The sequence below is a fragment of the Aquarana catesbeiana genome, linkage group LG05, assembly GCF_042186555.1.
Source record: "Aquarana catesbeiana isolate 2022-GZ linkage group LG05, ASM4218655v1, whole genome shotgun sequence".
NCBI lineage: Eukaryota > Metazoa > Chordata > Amphibia > Anura > Ranidae > Aquarana > Aquarana catesbeiana.
In genome coordinates, this window is record NC_133328.1 from 11,456,093 (window position 1) to 11,476,932 (window position 20,840).

Consider the following 20,840-nt stretch of genomic DNA (forward strand, 5'->3'; position numbering starts at 1 on the left):
AAAGGTAAAGCAGCAAACTTTATTGTTGGAGAAGTTAAAAGCCAGAAGTGGAGCTTTTAAAGAAAAATTTGACAATGAGAAGAGATTTGCCAGCCAGTCGTCAGTAAGTTGCATGGATCAGCAGCCTCAGGTTATGGATGACCTCTCCCCCCATGTAAGGCCTTGGAATCGCCAGCGGCAACCAGCCAGGGGGTTGAGAGTGAGCATGGCACCCTGATCTTCATCCAGCAGATGGAGTCACCCCTGAGAGCAGACAAGTTTGCCATTTCTGATGATCCATCAGAAATCCCTGAGGATGAGAAGAAAAATAAACCAGGGAATGAAGGTGGACCTGCACCAAATACCCTGAACATGGATGTTTCTACTCCTGCATTTGCTGAGACCAGTAGTTCCTCTACCAAGTTTTCTCCATGTGTTTCACACAGTATGGCTGACACCTGCAAAGAGATTGCCTCACCTGAGCCTCCCTGTGTTCCAGCAGAGCTGATTGATGCTGATGGGGGAGGGGATCAGCACATTGCACCATGTGCAGTGGAAACCATGGATGTGTCAGACCAGGCTGCTGAAAGTCCTGTCCTGATGGAAGAGAACAGGCCAGCTGAAGATTCCACCAGCACAGCAGTGGGAACTGACACTGTTGGGAAGACTACAGGAACTGTGAATATACCAGCAAGTATTAAGAATGACAGTAATGATAAAACAATGAATGTGGTGGGTGGTGGTGAAGGGGTTAATACTGCTGGGAAAAATAAAAATGACATTGCTCTCCCTGCTCAGCAGAGGAAAGACTCATCGATTGTTCAGACCAAATCTGTACAATCGATATCTGCTAGAAATGTGTCAGACGGTTCAAAACACACAAATGTTTCTTCTGCTAGGAGAAATGTGGGCAGTTATGTGTCTATTCTGGGGAGTCGCACCAAGGAGGGTGGAGGGAATTTTGTAAATATTAGTGGTCACAATTTGGGGAGGCTTGGTGGTGGGATGGTTGGTGGGTACAGGAGGAGGAATGTGGTTCAGTTGAAGTGGGAGGGGGAGGGGACCCCACCAGTAAGGGGGAGGGTGGCTGAGTTGGTTTTAGAAATGGGGTTTAAAGCATTGGATATATTTGCTTTGATTTGCCCAGTGGGGAGTTATGAATTTGATTTGTCCTTTGTAAAGCCTGAGGGTCTGGATTTATTTTGGGAGCGATATAGGAGGTGCAAGGGCCTTCCGCAGTGGAGTGGTTTGGTGCCAAAGGTGATTTCCAGGCAGCCTCTGATAAAGTTGGTGACGATCTTGGTGCGCAACGAATCCATACCAGAGGCTGATTTGATAGTATGGCTACGCCGATATGGTGAGGTCCTCGCTCCACTGCGGAAGGTCCTTGATGAGCATGGAATATGGACAGGGGCCTGGACAGTGTCACTAAAATTGGGGGTGCTGGGCAATGTAGTTCAACACCTTCCCTGTTCAGCTTTTCTGGGGAGGGATAGGCTGACCATTTTTTACCAGGGTCAGCCTAAGGTCTGTAATAAATGTGGAGACAAAGGCCATTTTGCATCTACTTGTACCCGTAAGAAATGCTCACTATGCCAGGATCTGGACCATTTGGCTAAGGATTGTACTGAAATTCGGTGCAATTTGTGCCAAAAGCTCGGTCATCCTTATAGCCAGTGCCCGGAGGCATTACATAACTTGCCAGGATTGGAGGCTGAGTTGCAGAGACTTGATAAGGAGGATGAGGCCGCTAAAACTATTGCCCCTCCTGTTTCTGTTACATCTGTTGTTTCAGATTCTGTTTCCCCCTGTAATGTGGTCCCTGAGTCTGTCCCTCTTATGTCTGTTACATCTGTTGTTTCGGATTCTGTTTCACCTAGTAATGTGGTCCCTGAATCTGTCCCCCATGTGGTGGTCCCTAATCCTATTGTACGTAGATCCTCCAGACTGGCAGAAGCTGCTGGGGGGGCAGGTTTGGCGGATCTTCCCTCTCGGCCTCCAGTCCCTGTCCCTCAGCAGCACAAATGTGGTCAGGGGAATGTGGGGGTGCTGGGTGGGGGTGGGGCTGATAGAAGGGTGTCCATATCCCATGTCTCACCCTCTGTTGAGGGGGATTCGGATGATGAGGGGTGGGAGAAGTTTAGGAGGAAGAAAAAGAAGAAGAGGAAGACAAGTAAAGTGGTAATTTCTTCGTCAGGGTCGGACCCAGGAGGGGTTCCTCTTGGTAATAGTTTTTCAGTTTTGTCAGGTGATGATATGTCTGATATATCTTTCTCTTTATCATCCATGGATGAGGGGGAGTCACGTAGTCTGAAGAGAGCTGTTTCTGGTGATGAGAGTGTGGCAAAGGTTAAGAAACGACTACCCCAATCATCCTGATGGCAGTTCCCACTCCGATAAAGGTGGCGACCATTAATGTCGCCAGCATTAAATCTGCAAGAGCTCGTGATATTGCCTTATTTTTGCTCAGCGAGTTTGATGCCGAGATTTTATTTTTGCAAGAGACCTGGCTCAATACTTTGGCCGATGTCCATCTAGCAAAAAGGGAGTGGAGATGCGGTCCCTCCTTTTGGTCTCTTGCGGCTGAGCCCTGCAGCGGAGTTGCGGTCCTTTTAAAAACCGATATGGTAACGTGCCAGCGGGTAATTGAGGTAGAAATGGGGAGATGCATGGTCTTAGACGTCTCTGTTAGGGGGCAGGACCTGTGCCTAATCAATATCTATGGACCGCAGTCAAAATGGGGCAGGAAATGCCTCCTCACAGAGATCAAGCCCTTCCTTTTTACGTCTCAGCAGGTTGTCTTTGGAGATGATTTTAACACCATAATTAGGCCTGAAGACAGGAGAGGCTCCATAGACAGGCTGGGTTATGATAGCGTTTTTCTTAGAGATATGGTGAGACAAGCAGGCCTGGTAGATGCGCATATTAAGCACTGCCCTGGCAGCACGGGATTCACATTTCAGAGAGGGAATAGTCAGAGTAGGATAGATAGGTTTTTTTTTAAAGGAGAACTCTGCTTTCTCGGCTCCTGAGTTGAGGGTGGTGGAGTTCTCTGACCACTGTATGCTGTCTGTGACTCTGAATGCCTCGGACACTCCACCCAGGGGAAGGGGTACCTGGAAACTGAATTCGGCTCTCCTGGAAGATGTAGAGGTAAGACAATCCTTTGAGGATTTTTTTCAGGCACAGGTTTCTATTCTGGACTTTTGCAGCAGTAAGTCAGAGTGGTGGGAGCTTGTGAAACAAAGGACAATTGGACTTTTCAAGGCCATAAGTAAGAAGAAGCAGCTTGGTATGTACATTGCCTACCAGCATTTGCGGAGGAAGCTTGATCGTCTTGTTTCGTATAGAGGAGATCCAGGGGAGATCTCTGAGGTGAAGTTTCTTCTTAGGAAGTGTCAATACGACCGGCATGCCTCCTTGGTTCTGGAGAGGGATTATGGAAAATATCACTCGCCTGATCCTTACCAGAACTGTAAGCAAGGCATAGCAGTTAAGACGGTCATAGGCCTGAGGGATAGTACGGGTTCCCTGGTGAAGTCCAGATCAGGGATCCTGGAGATCTTCAGGTCATATTACGCAGACCTTCTGGTAAGAAAGGACCTTTGTCGGGACAGGATGGAAAGCTTTCTGGATTCTACTCCAGGATTGGGAAATGGTACGTTGCCTTTGATGGATTTGACAGAACCAATTTCAGTGGATGAGGTAGTTCATGCTATAGAGAAGCTGGCTACCAAAAAATCGCCTGGGCCAGATGGGTTGACCGCTGAATTCTACAAGTGTTTTAAGTCCATTCTGGCTCCCTTTTTAGCAGAGGTTTATAACAGCTGTCTAGAAGAGGGTTTGCTCCCTCCCTCCATGAGGCAATCCGCTGTGATTCTTCTGTCAAAAGGTAAAGACCCCTCAATGATTGAGAACTGGCTCCCCATCAGTCTTCTCAATGTTGATAGAAAGATCCTGGCGAAGATTCTTTTTTGGCGCTTGTCGTCAGTAGCAGGCGATTTGTTGTCCAGTCATCAGCACTGCTCGGTCCAAGGTAGAAGTACCTTTTCAGCGGTTTTAGCTGTCCGGGAGGCTTTGGAACGATGCAGGGCTGCTGGATGGAGAAAGTACTTGCATGCATTGGATCAGGCGAAGGCTTTTTATAGAGTCAATCACGAATACCTGTATTTGCTACTTGGTAGATACGGCCTGCAGGGGAAGTTTATAGATTGGCTGAAGACATATAGAGGGGCTGAGAGCTTCCCACTGGTTAATGGTTGGGTTGGAAGGCCTTTTGAGGTTGGCTCTGGTGTGCGCCAGGGATGTCCTCTGAGCCCCCTGTTATATGTATTCGCAATCAACCCCTTCATAAGAAGGCTAGAGAGTGGATCTTTGTGCGGGGTGCCTTTGGGCATTGCTGGTGTGCCGCCTCTGAAGGTCGTGGCCTATGCCGATGATGTGTCTGTTATTGTCTCTGGGACAGAGGAGGCTCAGGAGGTGGTCTCTATGATAGAGCAGTACACGGAGGCTTCTGGTTCTAAAGTCAACCATGAAAAGAGTGAAGTTTTCTGGATGGGTGAGGAGGGTGAAAGTTTCGAACTTCCGGATGCCTTCTCAGAGCCCAGCAGGAAATTAAAGTGTTGGGCATCAAATTTGGTCCTGGTGACTATGGTCATCGAAATTGGGAAAGCAGGTTGGTGTGTGCCAATGCCAAAGTAGCAAGCTGGAAGAAATGGAAGCTTTCCTTGAGGGAGAGGGTCGACTTGATCAAAATGTACCTGGTCCCAATCTTTTTATATGTCAGCTTCGTCTGTATCTTGCCAGCATCTCTCTATGCAAGGGTGTACAGCTGTTTTTTCCAACTGTTATGGGGAAGTAGGCTGAACCTGATCAAACGCAATGTAACTTACCTGTCTAGGCGGGAGGGTGGCCTAGGAATGGTCAACCTAATAGTTTTCTTTTCTCTGCTCCTTTTAAAGTACAATCTTGGTAACATGCTAGCAGAGAACCCGCCGGGATGGGTGGGCATTTTTCAATCTTGTTTTAGGCCTTTTCTGCGATGCTGGGAAGATGGCGGGCCAGTGAAAAGTCTGAGAGTCCGACATGGCAAGCTCCCGGCTTATGTTGCCCCGTGTCTGAAAATACTTCCGCAGTGGCAGGTGACAGTGGAGGATATCAAGTCCCTCCCCAGGAAGCTTCTGGAGAAGAGGATTTTGAGCTCTGCTTTCAGTGTGTCACTGGCCTTAAGGGATTGCCCAGGCTCTGTAATGAGGGAGGGGTTGCGTTTAATCAATTTAGAAAGAATCCTCTCGAAGTTTAGGGATCAAGCCTGGCTCGTTTTCCATGGAAGGCTCTATGTCAGAGGGAACTTGAAGCATCGCCCTGTGGATGATCGGGATTGTCCTAGAGCGGAGTGTGTTGGTAAAGTGGAGTCTATGGACCACTTTTTGCTGCAGTGTCCCTTTAACATAGAGGTGTATAAAAGGGTGGGGAGGGCTCTAGGCATCCCCTTTTTCTATCGCATGAGTTATGCGGAGTGGGTGTACGGGGCATTCCCGACTTGCTGGGATTTTGATTTGGATACACTGTTTTTAGTTAGTATAGTTGTTCGTTACTTCACATGGAATGCACGGTGCCAGATTACCCTGCGGAAAAAAGTCCTCTCTGTTGAGGTGGTGGTGCACGATATTCCTGGTGAGGTTGGGAAAATTCGGGGTCTTGAGAGGGGCAGGGAGCCTCGGGCGGTCTGGAAAAGGGCGTGGAGGAATATCAGACCTGCCTTTGGTGAACTGCCCATCTCTGGGTGAGGTGCTCTTCCTTTTTTTTTTTTTTTTTTTTTTTTTTTTTTGTTTCACTCCCTTAGCTTTTGTTGGTTAGTAGCTTCTTTTTGAAGAAGGGCTGCATGCATAATGGGTACGGGTTTGTTTCTTGACCTCACAGTTTAGATGTCTGGTGTATTGGTGTGAGTTGTAGTGAGATTATCCCCAATAATGACATGTTCATGATGAGTTTTGTTTTTGCTGTAAAGTCATTTTTTGTTTGAGAGCAGATTTGCTATATTTATTTTCATTTATGTAAATATGTGTATATTATATATAGTGATTTTATGCTTATTGATTGCAAGACTTTTAATAAAGAAAAATTGGGAAGAATGTTCCTTACATTGGTGGTAAGTGAGAAGAATGTTCCTTACATTGGTGGTCAGTGGGAAGAATGTTCCTTACATTGGTGGTCAGTGAGAAGAATGTTCCTTACATTGGTGGTCAGTGAGAAGAATGTTCCTTTCATTGATGGTCAGTGATAAGAATGTTTCTTACATTGGTGGTCAGTGAGAAGAATGTTCCTTACATTGGTGGTCAGTGAGAAGAATGTTCCTTACATTGGTGGTCAGTGAGAAGAATGTTCCTTACATTGGTGGTCAGTGGGAAGAATGTTCCTTACATTGGTGGTCAGTGGGAAGAATGTTCCTTACATTGGTGGTCAGTGAGAAGAATGTTCCTTACATTGGTGGTCAGTGAGAAGAATGTTCCTTACATTGGTGGTCAGTGAGAAGAATGTTCCTTACATTGGTGATCAGTGGGAAGAATGTTCCTTACATTGATGATCAGTGAGAAGAATGTTCCTTACATTGGTGATCAGTGAGAAGAATGTCCCTTACATTGGTGATCAGTGAGAAGAATGTTCCTTACATTGGTGATCAGTGAGAAGAATGTTCCTTACATTGGTGATCAGTGAGAAGAATGTTCCTTACATTGGTGATCAGTGAGAAGAATGTTCCTTACATTGGTGATCAGTGAGAAGAATGTTCCTTACATTGGTGATCAGTGAGAAGAATACTCCTTACATTGGTGGTCAGTGGGAAGAATGTTCCTTACATTGGTGATCAGTGAGAAGAATGTCCCTTACATTGGTGGTCAGTGGGAAGAATGTTCCTTACATTGGTGGTCAGTGAGAAGAATGTTCCTTACATTGGTGATCAGTGAGAAGAATGTTCCTTACATTGGTGATCAGTGAGAAGAATGTTCCTTACATTGGTGATCAGTGAGAAGAATGTTCCTTACATTGGTGATCAGTGAGAAGAATGTCCCTTACATTGGTGATCAGTGAGAAGAATGCTCCTTACATTGGTGGTCAGTGGGAAGAATGTTCCTTACATTGGTGATCAGTGAAAATTATATAAAGTTAATAAAAATAATTAAAAAAAAAATATAAAGCACCCCCATGATCCCCGCACATGCTCTATATGAAAAGCTTTATGTAGGATGAGCACATGTATGTAAACATGTGTCTATAGACGCAAATGCTGGACACGGGAGCCCACCTGCAAGGTAACCCCCCTCCCCCGGGAGAGCGCTTTTCCTAGGACTTATCTGATGTGGGGAGGAGCCGCGAGAGCCACCCCCAGATGTCGAGGTTCGGGGGCCACTCTGTGCGAAACGAGCTGCACAGTGAAGGTAAGTATGATATGTTTGTTATTTAAAAAAAAACAAAAAACAAGCCTTTACAATCACTTTAATTTTGGAAAGGTACCGTTGTTGCACTTTCTTTAATGTAATTCTGTGACGAACGCATGTAGTGTGGGCAGTGCAAAATGTAGGTGGGGATTTGTGTGGGTGTGGCTTGAGTGTGGGTGGGAACACATGAGTGGGGACAGGGGGCCCCAGGATCTCCTATTGCCCGGGGGCCCCATGAGTTGTCAGTCCGCCCCTGCTGGGGTGTAGAGGGGTCAGAGTGCTGGGGGGATATCTGGGGTGTAGAGGGGTCAGAGTGCTGGGTGATATCTGGGGTGTAGAGGAGTCAGAGTCCTGGGGGGTGTCTGGGTGTAGAGGGGTCAGAGTGCTGGGGGATATCTGGGGTGTAGAGGGGTCAGAGTGCTGGGGGGATATCTGGGGTGTAGAGGGGTCAGAGTGCTGGGGGGATATCTGGGGTGTAGAGGGGTCAGAGTGCTGGGGGGATATCTGGGGTGTAGAGGGGTCAGATTGCTGGGGGGATATCTGGGGTGTAGAGGGGTCAGAGTGCTGGGGGGATATCTGGGGTGTAGAGGGGTCAGAGTGCTGGGGGATATTGGGTGTAGAGGGGTCCGAGTGCTGGGGGGATATCTGGGGTGTAGAGGGGTCAGAGTGCTGGGGGGATATCTGGGGTGTAGAGGGGTCAGAGTGCTGGGGGGATATCTGGGGTGTAGAGGGGTCAGAGTGCTGGGGGGATATCTGGGGTGTAGAGGGGTCAAAGTGTTGGGGGGGTATCTGGGGTGTAGAGGGGTCAGAGTGCTGGGGGATATCTGGGGTGTAGAGGGGTCAGAGTGCTGGGGGGATATCTGGGGTGTAGAGGGGTCCGAGTGCTGGGGGGATATTGGGTGTAGAGGGGTCAGAGTGCTGGGGGGATATCTGGGGTGTAGAGGGGTCAAAGTGTTGGGGGGATATCTGGGGTGTAGATGGGTCTGAGTGCTGGGGGGATATCTGGGATGTAGAATTAATGCGGCGCTCCACCCAAAAGGGGAAGCTCCGCTTGTCTGCCTCCTACCTACTTGATGTCTGTTTACCTGCGCTGTCTCCATTGTAGGGGCCCCAGAGCATTACTTTGCCCAGGGACCCATGATGCTATTAAGATGGCCCTGCCTGCTATGACTTAACTGATCCTGATTTCTTCTCCTTTGGTCTGATATCTTCTGCTAAATTCATCTTTCAGAGGCATAAACTAACATTTTCTTGTGCAAGAACCCGAATACCTGAGTCTGCTGTGGGTACAGTAGGGAACCGATCCCCTCAACACTCCTATGTAGTTTCTTTTATCTATCGCACTGATGTATAGACTTCATTACGAATCGAAATTCGGACAAAATTTTCATATTCGGAGATTCGGAGGTATATGAATCTCTGAATCACAATAGCAACGAAATTTCAACAAATCTGAAATAAATTATAAGGAAACTAAATATGGAATTCATTTGTTTAATTGAAATGTTGGAAGCATCCAAAATAACGTAACAGTGATCCAAATAATTTGGATCCATTTTTTTTTTTTAATGTTTCATTATTTAAATAAAATGCACTACATATGAAATGGAACAATATTGCAATACAGGAAGGTATAAAAGCAGTGGCGGCTGGTGCTCACTATTTTTTGGGGGGGGAGATGGACGGAAGGCAGTAATTCCCCCCCCCTCCCATGGGAGATGAACGGGAAGGCGTGGCTATCACCCCCCCCCCCAGGAGACGGACGGGAAGGTAGTGGTAAGAGGCCTCCTTACCTTAGGAGGCAGATGACAAGGATCCAGGGTGGGACTGCTGCTCCTCGCTCCAGCTACTCCTCGCTCCGTGCTGTTGCTTCTCCTCCCAGCCGAACAGGAAGTGGGCCCTGAGACCCGATTGGCTGGGAGTCCTAAGACTCCTTGGCCAATCGGGTCTCAGGACCTGCTTCCTGATTGGTCGGGAGGAGAATCAGGAAGACAATAGCGAATATTAATTTGCCATAACTAAATCATTAACTTAACGAAACAAAATGAAACAAATTTTTCCATCAAGCACATCTCTACTGATATAAGCACATCAGAGCAATCCCAACTTTGTATGGGGTTATATTTAGAACTGTTCTTGCTGCCTGTCAGTACCCACCCTTGTTCCTCATACTGCTTCCCAACAGTGGGAGGTGACAAGGAAGCAAAGAAAATTCCATGTACTGCCCATAGTTAAGACTACATTATCTATGAACCATTGGCAGGCTCGGACTGGGACAAACAACAGACCCAGACATTCCTGACCGAGCAGTCAGTTCCTCCAGGGACATGGAGTGGCCTGGTGGCCAGCAACTGGACAACCATAGAGCTATTCCTCCGCACTGCAATGCAAACCCCACCAACTGCCCCCCCCCAAAAGACCCCCAGCCCACACTGACAGACCCCTCCCCCTCACCCCAACTACCTCTTCGTCCCACCACTAACAGACTCCTCCGCTCATAGACTTTCACCTTCCAACTTCCAATCCCAAACCCCCCCAAATATCACCCTTTAGGTATTCACCGCTCCTAAAACGCCCCTTCCCATTGAAAACAATGGGGCAGCGCCGCAAACCCGCCGGCAAAGCACCGCTGCAGCAAGCGGTTTTAACCCTCTTTCGGCCGCTAGCGGGGGGTTAAAACCGCCCCGCTAGTGGCCGAATAGCGCTGCTAAAACAACAGTAAAGCGGCGCTAAATATAGCACCGCTTTACCGCCGACGCCCACAACGCCCCAGTCTGAAAGTAGCCTCAGTGATAGTATTTCTGAGAGTTGCTCTTACGAAATTTTTATTGTTTCTTTTTATGAGCATTAAAGTGGATGTAAACCCAATGTCATCCATTCTAAACTACTGCCATGGGGTTTATCTATAAGGACATACATGCCTCCTGCATGTATCCTTACCTGTCAAATGTCTCCCCTCTGTCTGTTATGAGAGCCGAAAAACTGCAGATTCTGTGGGTGGGTCTGTTGTCTGGAGCTCGGTGGGTGGAGTCGTGATGTCAGTAGACTCCCTGCCCACCTCTACACTCCCCTGTGTATTTCTAACACTGAACTTCTGCTATGATCTCTAACATCCAGTGAAAAGACAGGAAAGTAACCACATGACTTCAGCATGCCAAATCATGGTGAGGTGTGGAACAGCCAATCCTTGCAGAGCTGCTGAAGTGGGGGAGGGAATTAAAAAATAATGCCTGTATCTTAGGCTGTCACTCACAGCAAGGGGGAGGATTTGACAAAGTTTTTCTCAGTTTGTCAATATTTTTCTCACTGAACAATAAAAGAGGATTGCTCAGAGATGAATTAACTCTGTGTGGCAAGAATGGGCTCAAATGATAGGAAATCTTATACTCCACAGTATGATATAAAAAAAAATAAAAAAATTCGGGTTTACATCCACTTTAACAAAGAAGACAGAAAGAAGGCGCCTAACAGATAGGCCGACTCAGAAGACAACCCAAAAAAAACAATATGTAAAAGCTATAGCATAAAAAGGGGAATGTGGAAGCAAAAGAGAGAAACAAGAAAAGCAGAAGGAGAACTAGAGACTAAAGAAAAGGAGGAGGTATGGATGGAAGGAAAAAGAGGGGTTACTACTAGGGGGAACACAGAGAAGCAGAAAAGGCAATATCAAGATGGTCAAATCCAATGGATCTATGATATCCCACCCAAGGAGATCACGCTTTGATATACATTGTATGAGTATCTTTAAAAATAGCCCTAAGCATCTCATTGATCATAGTGCCTGCAATGCAAACCCAAAAGATAGAGATTGCCCCCAGGATTTAGCAATTCTCTGCCTTGTGGCTAAAAAGATGTATTTCTGGCCACATTTATTGTTATTTGAAGAAGTTTTTAAAGATTGACGTTTGTATACTATGAACCCATTTTGTAAATCTCTTATAGGTGAATAAGTGCCATTTTCTGTATCATTGTGTTGGTCCTTATTTGTCTTCCACAGGTGCGGTACGGTCACCCAAAATACTGATCCTACGTCAACTTTCTCCTGTAATGGGATGGAGGGTCAATACGTCAGTGTGGTGATCCCGGGGCACAGTGAATTCCTGACCATTTGTGAGCTGGAGATCTACGGTGACCCCATGAGTCGGGTCTACTATTATTAGGTAAACCTCAGAGGAACATGGCAGAAGGAATACTGAAGTTGATCATCAAATTTAATATCCAGGAAATAACATGTCCTTAAAGTGGAACTACACTGCATGACCAAAAACACAATTTAATTCATTTTTATATTCAAAGCAAACTCCCCCATCCATCCATGTCTTCATTGCTTTATTTTGTTGAGTAATCAGTTTGAAACCCCCCGCCTAGTTTTTCTGGCCTTGGCCATCTTGAGTAAGAGCAGATGATTCATGCAGCATTTACTTCCTGGAATCCATCAGCCGTTAGTTTAGCCATGCAGGCAGGAGGGCTTGCTTAGCTGAAAAAGCCCATCCTCCTCTCCCAAAGACTCCTGGGATGTATGACATCATTTGCCAAGGCATGGAAACTAGGAAGTAACTGAATAAATGTAAAAAGAAAGTTTAAAACAAATTAATATGATATACTTTCCTATCTATTTACTAATGCTAGCAGCATAAGGATTAAAAATAGTCAGTGTTGATTGAGAGAGTGCAGTTCTGCTTTAAGGCCCCAGAAAAATATGACACATCTATGTTTTCCCATCTGACTGGAGGAGGATGTTTTCCACACCTTTTATAGTCTTGACTCACTCAAGAAACTCTTCAGAAACACCAGTCTATATATTTTTATTTTAAGTGAGTGAAACTTAGGTCTCTATTTATAAATCTTTTCACCCAAAATTCACACAACTTTCACCCAGGATTCACATATTTCCCCAACTGACAGTGGCGGCTGGTGAAGTTTTAGGATGGGGGGGCGCCAGACCCCGCCCTTCTTTTTTGACCCCTCTCACTTCTCATAAGCCCCACCCCTTATAGAATCCACTCACTCCGTCCCCTGTATTCCACTTGCTTCTATCCATAGTGTCAGGACTATAGAGCTCAGCATCACAGGACAGAGTATACAGCCCCAGAATCACAGGATCAGGGTATATAGATCATCATCACAGATCAGGGTATATAGATCATCATCATAGATAGGACTGACAGCACTGCCCATACCACCCCCCCACGCGGGTCTCGCTGGCACACTGACAGTACCCCTACACCCCCTGCGGCGCGGGTCTCGCGACACCGAAAGAACCCCCTGTGTGGCACGGGTGACTGAGAGCAAAACAAACCCCACCAACTCCACCCGCCACGGGAGATCCGGCACTTACCGGGCTGTTGGGTCCTCTTCCCCTGTGTCTCAGTGCGGGCAGCAGCGGCGGCGGAGGAGTCCATTCCTCAAGCTTTCTCCCCTGTGTGTCTCCTCTTCACCCAAAGCTCTGGGCATCCAATAGGATCACCTGGCGCTTTGGCCAGTCGGCAACAGGTCTCACTGACCTGCCTCCTGATTGTCAGGGAGGCACTGTGGTGTAAAAAATAGTGAAAAGTCATTCGCTATGGTCACACAACAGGGTGGGATCAGGGCGCACTCTCTGCGCCCCAAGCCCACCCTTTTTTGAAGCCTATTAGATCCTCTGGCTCTAATCAGGTGCTTAAAAAAAAACACCCCCTCCCACCCCTGCCATAGAAGTCCATGCGTCCGGTGTCCTGAAAGAGGTTGGGTGCATGGATAGGGGGGCAGCGGCAGGGGTAGGGAGGGCGGCGCCATGCACCCACAATGCCTGAGCCACCACTGCCAACTGAACCTCATTGACTCCTGGGTGAAATTTTTGAGTCCCATGTGAAAAAAAATGTATAAATAGACCCCTAAACAAGAGTATCTAAAGCTAAATCTTCATTTTCGGTTGTGGATGGAATGTGGAAGGGTTTAAACCACTGTCTGGTTTTATTAATGCCTGTGTCTGCTTCATATATCACAGCTAAGTCCATGACCTCTCTCCAACTCTTTTAGGCCAGATGGTCTTTATCCCTTTCTATATAGCTTCTGTAGAATGACCTTAACCTAGCAGGACCAGACACCCTTTTATCTGATTGAGACAAAAAGAGAACACCATTTTTACCATGGTGGGAAAAATCAAGGTCAACCCATTTAAGCACCCCTTACACCCCATAAATCTTACACATTCTCCTTTCACAATGTCAGTTACACTTGTCCGGAAAGGGCTGAACTTGCTGCAACAGACCTAAAGGTTCTTATAAATGTAACCTTGTTGGGATAGGGAATGGATAGATTGGGGGCCGTCGTACAAAAACCCATGTTTTCCTATTAACAAGCCAGGCCAGGAGTCTTCATTGTACCACCTTCCTCCTTATCTCTACAGGCTTCTACACCAATGGTCATATATTCAAAAGCATGTGTTTAGTGAAGTCTTGGCCAGCACAGATGTTTAAGGGCATGTGGTTTATCCTTACACATTCAACCATCCTGTAGAATATGTGGTCAAATTTAGACTCACCTGTTAGTAGCACTTGACCCTCTTTGCTGCTTGTGGTGGGACACCGCTGTGGCAGGAGTGAGGTGGGTTTTTCTGCAAAGGGAAAAAGCTGTGTTCATTGGCCAAGCCACTGATTGGTTGGGTGAACATCCTGCTTTGCCACATTCCCTGCAACACCCCCCAACGTCCTTGGGTCTTAAAATAAGTTTCTTCTTTCTATGACTTTAGGTCTGCTTTGTCGCAAGGGCCAACTTTTTCTAATTTGGTGAGTTGGTCCCAACTTATGAGCCATGAAATCCTTACAAAAAAAGTACTGAACTGCTCAAATTTGTCAAAATTACAGAATGGTGTCCCCAAGCACCTGCCTGTGGTACCAGTTCTGAGACTCCTCCAGCCTTTCGCCTGTGTTACCCTGACATCCCCCTCCAGCTGTTTGCCTGTGTTATCAAATTTAGCTTTGTTGATTGCAGCATTTTTCATTTATTGGGTGGTGTGGGGTCTTATCTGAAACATAACTGAATGTATCGGAAGTTGCTTAAAAATGTTAAATAAACAAATAAATAAAATGTGTTTGCAGAGAGCAATGACTTGTATTTATTTATAGGATTTATTGTGTGCAACTGTTTGAAACACAAACCTAATTCTAAAGTATGCTGTCTTAATCATACGAGCTTTCAATCTAGTTCTATGGATAAAGTGTATTGTTTAAAGAAATGGATGTGGTTCCTTTTGCTAAAATTCCTGGCTGGTTCCAAAAGCTTGCAATCTATTTCCACTGTCGGCATAATCTGCTCAGTACTGTATGAAGGGGTAATCAGGTCTTGTATCACTGCTCATCCAAGAAAGCTTCAGCTTTTAAACCGTGATTGTGCTACTTACTCTGCTAACAAAATAGAGGAATGTACCCCACAGACTGCCAGTGACCCCCACTTTAAACAGGCCCCCCTCCACCTGTACTGTTTTACCTGGCACCAATGGCGGCCGGTGGTATATTTTTAAATTTTTTTTTGGGGGGGGGTGGCAAACAGTGCACAGCCTCCCCCCTAGTCGGTCGGTCACCCACAACAATTCCCTCCTCTGCATCATGGCAGTGTCCTCGCTGTGCATGTCCTCCTCAGCAGCATCTGAGAGTCTCCTCCTTGGCATCACGGCGGCGTTCTTGCCGTGCGTCTTCTCCCTCCTCCTTCCTCAGCAAATAGGGTAGCTTCTCCTTTTGGCCAATTGGGAAATGGGTCTCAGGACCTGTTTCCTGATTGGCCGGGAGGCAGAATCAGTGAATATTCATTCGCTATTGACATACAACTGGGTGGGCTTCGGGCGCAGTACTCTGCAGTACTACCCTTTTGAAGCCTATTAAAGCCTCTGGCTCTAACCATGTGCTTAAAAAGAAAAAAAAAATCCCCCATGCATTTTGGCATCCTGCAGGTAGATTAGGGGGCCTGATGCATGGACGGGGGGGGGGCGGCGCCCGTGCGCCCCCCTAAGGACCAGCCGCCACTGCCTGGCACAGTGCGGGGGGCATGTACCAGTCTGTCCTGGATTTTGCGATTTGTCCTGGAACCTGTTGTCTTCTGAGCTATCAGTTTGAACCATGGATCCAACACTACTCATACACATAGCTGGCCCTGAGGGTCCAACTGACAGCTGAACCTCACAGATTACCCAGAGACAGAGGTACTAATAATGGCTCTTGAATTAACCCCTTAGAGCCGGCACCTGCTGGCCCTTTAAGAGGTTTAAAATGTTGGGGGGCTGGGCTTATGGAAAGCTCCAGATTGCAAGCAGCGAATGGGACCTTTCTGATGGCCACCAGTAACTGTGCCAGGAGCACAGGGCACACGCTCTTGGCACAGCTCTATCGGTGCTATTGCATGCAAATATGCGGCCACTCTGTGCTAAGGCCTGGCCGCAAAGAGGCCACATATTTGTGTGCCCTTGTCGCGAGGAGGTTAAAGTATCATGCAATTGTGAAAAAAATATCTGTTTGAAAACCATATTAACCACTTCAGCCCCGGAAGAATTTATCCCCTTCCTGACCGGGCATTTTTTGCGATACGGCACTGCGTCGCTTTAACTGAAAATTGCATGGTCGTGCGACGCTGCACCCAAACAAAGTAGACGTCCTTTTTTCCCCCACAAATAGAGCTTTCTTTTGATGGTATTTGATCATATCTACGGGTTTTATTTGCTGCGCTATAAACAAAAGAAGACGGACTATTTTGAAAAAAAAAAAGCAATTTTTTTTCTATTTGCTATAATAAATATCCCCAAAAAATATATAAAAAAACTAATTTCTTCCTCAGTTTAAGCCAATATTTATTCTTCTACATATTTTTGGTAAAAAAATTGCAATAAGCGTGTTTTGATTGGTTTGCGCAAAAGTTATAGCATCTACAAAATAGGGGATAGATATATGGCATTTTTATTATTATTATTATTTTTTTTTTTTTTACTAGTAATGGCAGCGATCTGTGATTGTTAATCAAGACTGTGACATTTCTGCGGACAGATTGAACACTTTTGACACTATTTTGGGACCATTCACATTTATACAGCAAACAGTGCTATAAATAACCACTGATTACTGTATAAATGTCATTGGCAGGGAAGGGGTTAATACTGGGGGGCGATCAAGGGGTTAATTGTGTTACCTAGGGAGTGATTCTAACTGTGGGAGGATGGGACTGCCTGGGTGAGCAGACCGATCCTTGTTCCTAAACTTGACAGAATGGAGATCTGTCTGTTTGCATTGACAGATCTCCGTTTTCCCCTTCTCAGGAGCAATCGCAAGTAGCCGGCGGCCATTGGGGCCGCCGGCCAAGTGCAAGAGCTCCTATGTCACGCCGCTGGCGTGCGCGCGCGCCCTATCCTCCTTAAAGTGCCGCCGTACAGCTACGGCATTTTGCGCAGGAGTGCCATTCTGCCGCAGTCAATCGACAGCGGGCGGTCAGCAAGCGGTTGAAGAGTAACATAACTATATCTGAGCACCACAATTATTTAACCAGTACCACCTTCAAAGACCCAATAGACTCCCTGCCTGCTGCTATTACAAGAAAATAAGGTCTAAGGTCTTTGAAAGCCTATATACTCACGATTAACTGGTTGTATCTGTCACCCAATCAAAGGCCCCCAGCCGCAACTACACCAGCTCAGGAACAATTAGCCACTTATGTACTACCAGATACAACCTAATTGATACCCACCATATTGCTAGGAAGGGACACCTATACCTCAGATGGTCGCAACCCACAATTTTCCACAGTTAGGAAGGGACACCCATACCTCAGATGGGCCCAACCCCCATTTTTCCACAATTAGGAAGGGACACCCATACCTTAGATGGGCCAACCCACATTTTTCCACAGTTAGGAAGGGACACCCATACCTTAGATGGGCCCGCCCACAATTTTCCACAATTATTTACCCAGCACCACCTTCAAAGACCTAATAGACCCCCTGCCTGCTGCTATAACAAGAAAATAAAAGCACTAAGAAATTGAATGGCAAGCTGATAACATAAAACCTGAAAACCCACTACAAATACCCCAGCACCGTGAGAAAGTAGGAGGCTCCCCAAAACAAAAAAAAACAAGGGAGGGAGGGTGGGCAAAAACTGTCTGATGCTGTGATGAGCTGTGACTGAGCTGTGACATGACCCCCCCCCTCCTCTCTACCCACTACAGGACGCACCCTCTGCCTTGAACTCTTCAATCTGCTAGGCAGACTGCATCATTCTAAATCACCCACTAATACTCCGCCTCTACTGCAGGCCCCAGTCATGCTGGACCTCCTCCTAGTTTCACTCAGCTCCAGGCCATACACTTTTCTGCGATTCAGTGCAAACCTGCCCATCCATGTGTAGCGCTACCCTTGTGAGGTTCCCTGGTAGAATCTGTACACCACTGATTGCCCCAACTCTGCAAATCCTCCAACACCTCTAACACCCTGGGCTCAGCCATTTTTACCAACTATTACCAAAATAATGAACTTACACAATGTCAGTGAAATGATTTAGATTTGTTTACTGTGGCACATAGAAAAGCATAATATAAGATTGTACGTCACAAAGGTAACTTATTAGAAATAATACAGCATTAGTATGCAATGTGATTGTGTAATCTAAAGACCCCTACTTAGTACCACAAAAGGAATGCAGAGAAACACAGTACATATGCAATCCCTTTAAATCCTTGAAACCTATGTGAACAGGCAGCAGAGAAGCAAGGGACTGACACTTAATAGGACTATGTCAAACCACTCCTCTCTATCTCCTCAGCCCACAGGCACTTATCATCAACTACTGACAAACATTAAGAAACTGTTGTATTAAGGTTGGCTGGCTCCTTCAAACAGTTCCAGAGAAATGTGAGCAGACCCCTTTGTGCTAAATAATATTAACCTCTTAGGAAGATGAGGAAAGAACAAAAAGGGGTTAATGGTAACTCCGTGCAATCTGGCAAATCTTCAGCTAGCACTCAAGTATGATGAAGGAAATTTTGGTGGTGGAACAGAGCAGATTCATCTGTTGTGTAATCTCCTTGTAATTGCAAACTTTTCCTTTATAACCTACAAGCACATGGTCACCATATAGGTTGTTGCAATAGTATTGTATCCAATAGGGTCCATAGGTTGGACTTGATGGACTTGTGTCTTTTTTCAACCTCACCTACTATGTAACTATGTAACTATGTAAGGGTCACAGATGACAGGGATGTGAGCCAAGCACAGATGTCTGCATACAGTGTCTATTTGTGATAAAGAGCTTGCTTCCTGTGGGATTACAAGTGTCAGAAATGTGGGCAAAGACAATGATGTCTATATTCAGTGTCTATGGATTCAAATGGGCAGGTGCCCGCTCACCGATCATCACAGAAGTTGCTGGCAACTATGCAGATTATGAGGAATCATGATTTCAGGCTCTCCCTCTGGGTCCTTGGTCAGGGAATGGCATCCTATCCTCCGATCACACCGCGCACGGCCTACCTAGATCTGAAATGCAGGTAATGCTGAAGGATCTGGATCAACCTCCGGACCTCTACAGCTAGGAAGCGATGCTGTCCACAGATGTCCCTCTGGATGCAGCTGTATGGCTCCCATCTGTGCAGGCTGCGATTCTGCCGCTGCTCAGACTGGCACAGAGCTCCTGCTGGCAGATCCAGGCTGACGTCACAAGAGAGCGATCTAGGCCTAAGCCAGCCTTTTTATATCCTCTCCCAGCCGTCTGTTCTATCCTCCTCAGCAATCTGGTGGTTGTAGTTCAGGCCAGTCCTGATGAAACTGAGACCCCAGCACTCTGCACTGCACATCCCACAATGCTTTTCTCGGCTCTAATTTCTGTCTGTCAGAAAATGACATATGGAGTCCAAGCCAATGCTAGAGGGAGACAGCTCCACATTAACAGCACTGCATAATGTCTCTTAATTGCAGAAACAATAGCCAGCTCCAGGCTACATTCTCCCCCCACTTGGATTCTTTGGTCCCCAAGAGAAGGAGAAAGTAAACTAATCAAACAATTATGAATAGAAAGAGGCGTTAACAAGTTCATAATAACATCAACCACAATCTAAACTCAGTAAATGTTGACACACATCTGGATTTTGCTGAAACCATCTATATACACTTTCAGTCAATTCAAAATCAGTTTTCTGACAGGCCAGGGCAATTGCCGTGTCCCACCCATTGGTGTCAGAGGTCCGAACAGAGTCACCCCTTACCCAATTGACAGTAGGGGGATGAGGCACAGGAACTGACCTTCAAATGGTAGGGATCAGTTCATTTTTTTTTTTTTTTTATCCACTTCAGCGAAAGTTTTCCGAGAGACATTATTTCAACTTTATGTGTCAAACTTTATCTCTTCTCCTTTTTCACATCATTGTGGATTGTTTCCGTCACATCTTTATTATTTTTCCCTTCTAGGATATTCTTAAATATTTTTAAAAACCGACAACAAAACGCCTTCTATAATTATAAACCCTATTATTATCTTAGTCCCTCTCAGTCCCTCTTATTTCCCCCCGCCCCCCCCCTCCCCTGTGTCTGGTCCGTTCCTTTATGTTGTTTATTTATCCACTTGGCTCTGCACCTATTCTTTCTTTTATCCTATCTAAATAAATATCCGAGACTTTATAGTTTTTCCAACTTTCCCATCTACTATTATCCCCTTTCTCTCCTCCTTCCATTTTGTAATGATAATCTATTTCCTTTAGCCAGTTTCTAATGTCTGGTTTTCCACTTTTTAGCCAATTCTTGGGAATTAAGGCCTTGGCCGCATTCAGGAGGTTAGGTATTATTGATTTTCTATATTGTTTCTTAGGTTTATTGTAGATATGGAAGAGGCAAGTCCAAATATTTTGTTCTATTTCTTCTCCAGTTATTTCCTTTTATGTTATTTAACACTTCCTTCCAGTACTCCATTATTATTGGGCATTCCCACCATATGTGTGTGATCGTTGCTATTTGGCCACATTTTCTCCAACACAAGGAGGTTCTATCTTGATGGAATCTGTGTATTCTTACTGGGGTCATATACCATCTTGATACTAGTTTATAATTCATTTCTATGGTCTTCATATCCCAAGCCTTATTATATCCCATTTCTATCATTTTTTCCACTTTTTGGTTATCTATTTTTAAATTCATTTCTTTTTCCCATTGATTTATATATTCTGGTCTTTCTTGTGCTTCCAAATCTGTCAGTATACTATAAATTTTTGATGTTCCGTTTTTTAATGGTGTTTCATTGCTACATAGCATTTCCAGTGCAGTTAATTTTGTTTCATCTCTCAGTGGGTGTGGTATTGTGCTTACTAGGTGCCTTATTTGAGTATAATTCCATTCATTCATCTTCCATCCATTCCTTTCCTCTATTTCTACTCGTGTTCTTATTTTGCCATTTCTAGTGATATCTTTCAGTTGTGGGTTAC

The 20,840-nt window shown here is 45.7% G+C and overlaps 1 protein-coding gene across 1 annotated transcript in view; it reads left to right on the forward strand.

The window, feature by feature from the left end:
• The window catches only part of LOC141144075 (uncharacterized), a 96,862-nt gene extending 84,668 nt beyond the window's left edge, over nt 1-12,194 (forward strand). The window contains exon 6 of the mRNA XM_073629437.1: nt 11,413-12,194. Within this exon, the coding sequence (XP_073485538.1) occupies nt 11,413-11,575 (163 nt within the window). The 3' untranslated portion in view covers nt 11,576-12,194. The remainder of the gene's footprint in view (nt 1-11,412) is intronic.
• Nucleotides 12,195-20,840: the final 8,646 nt, after the last annotated feature.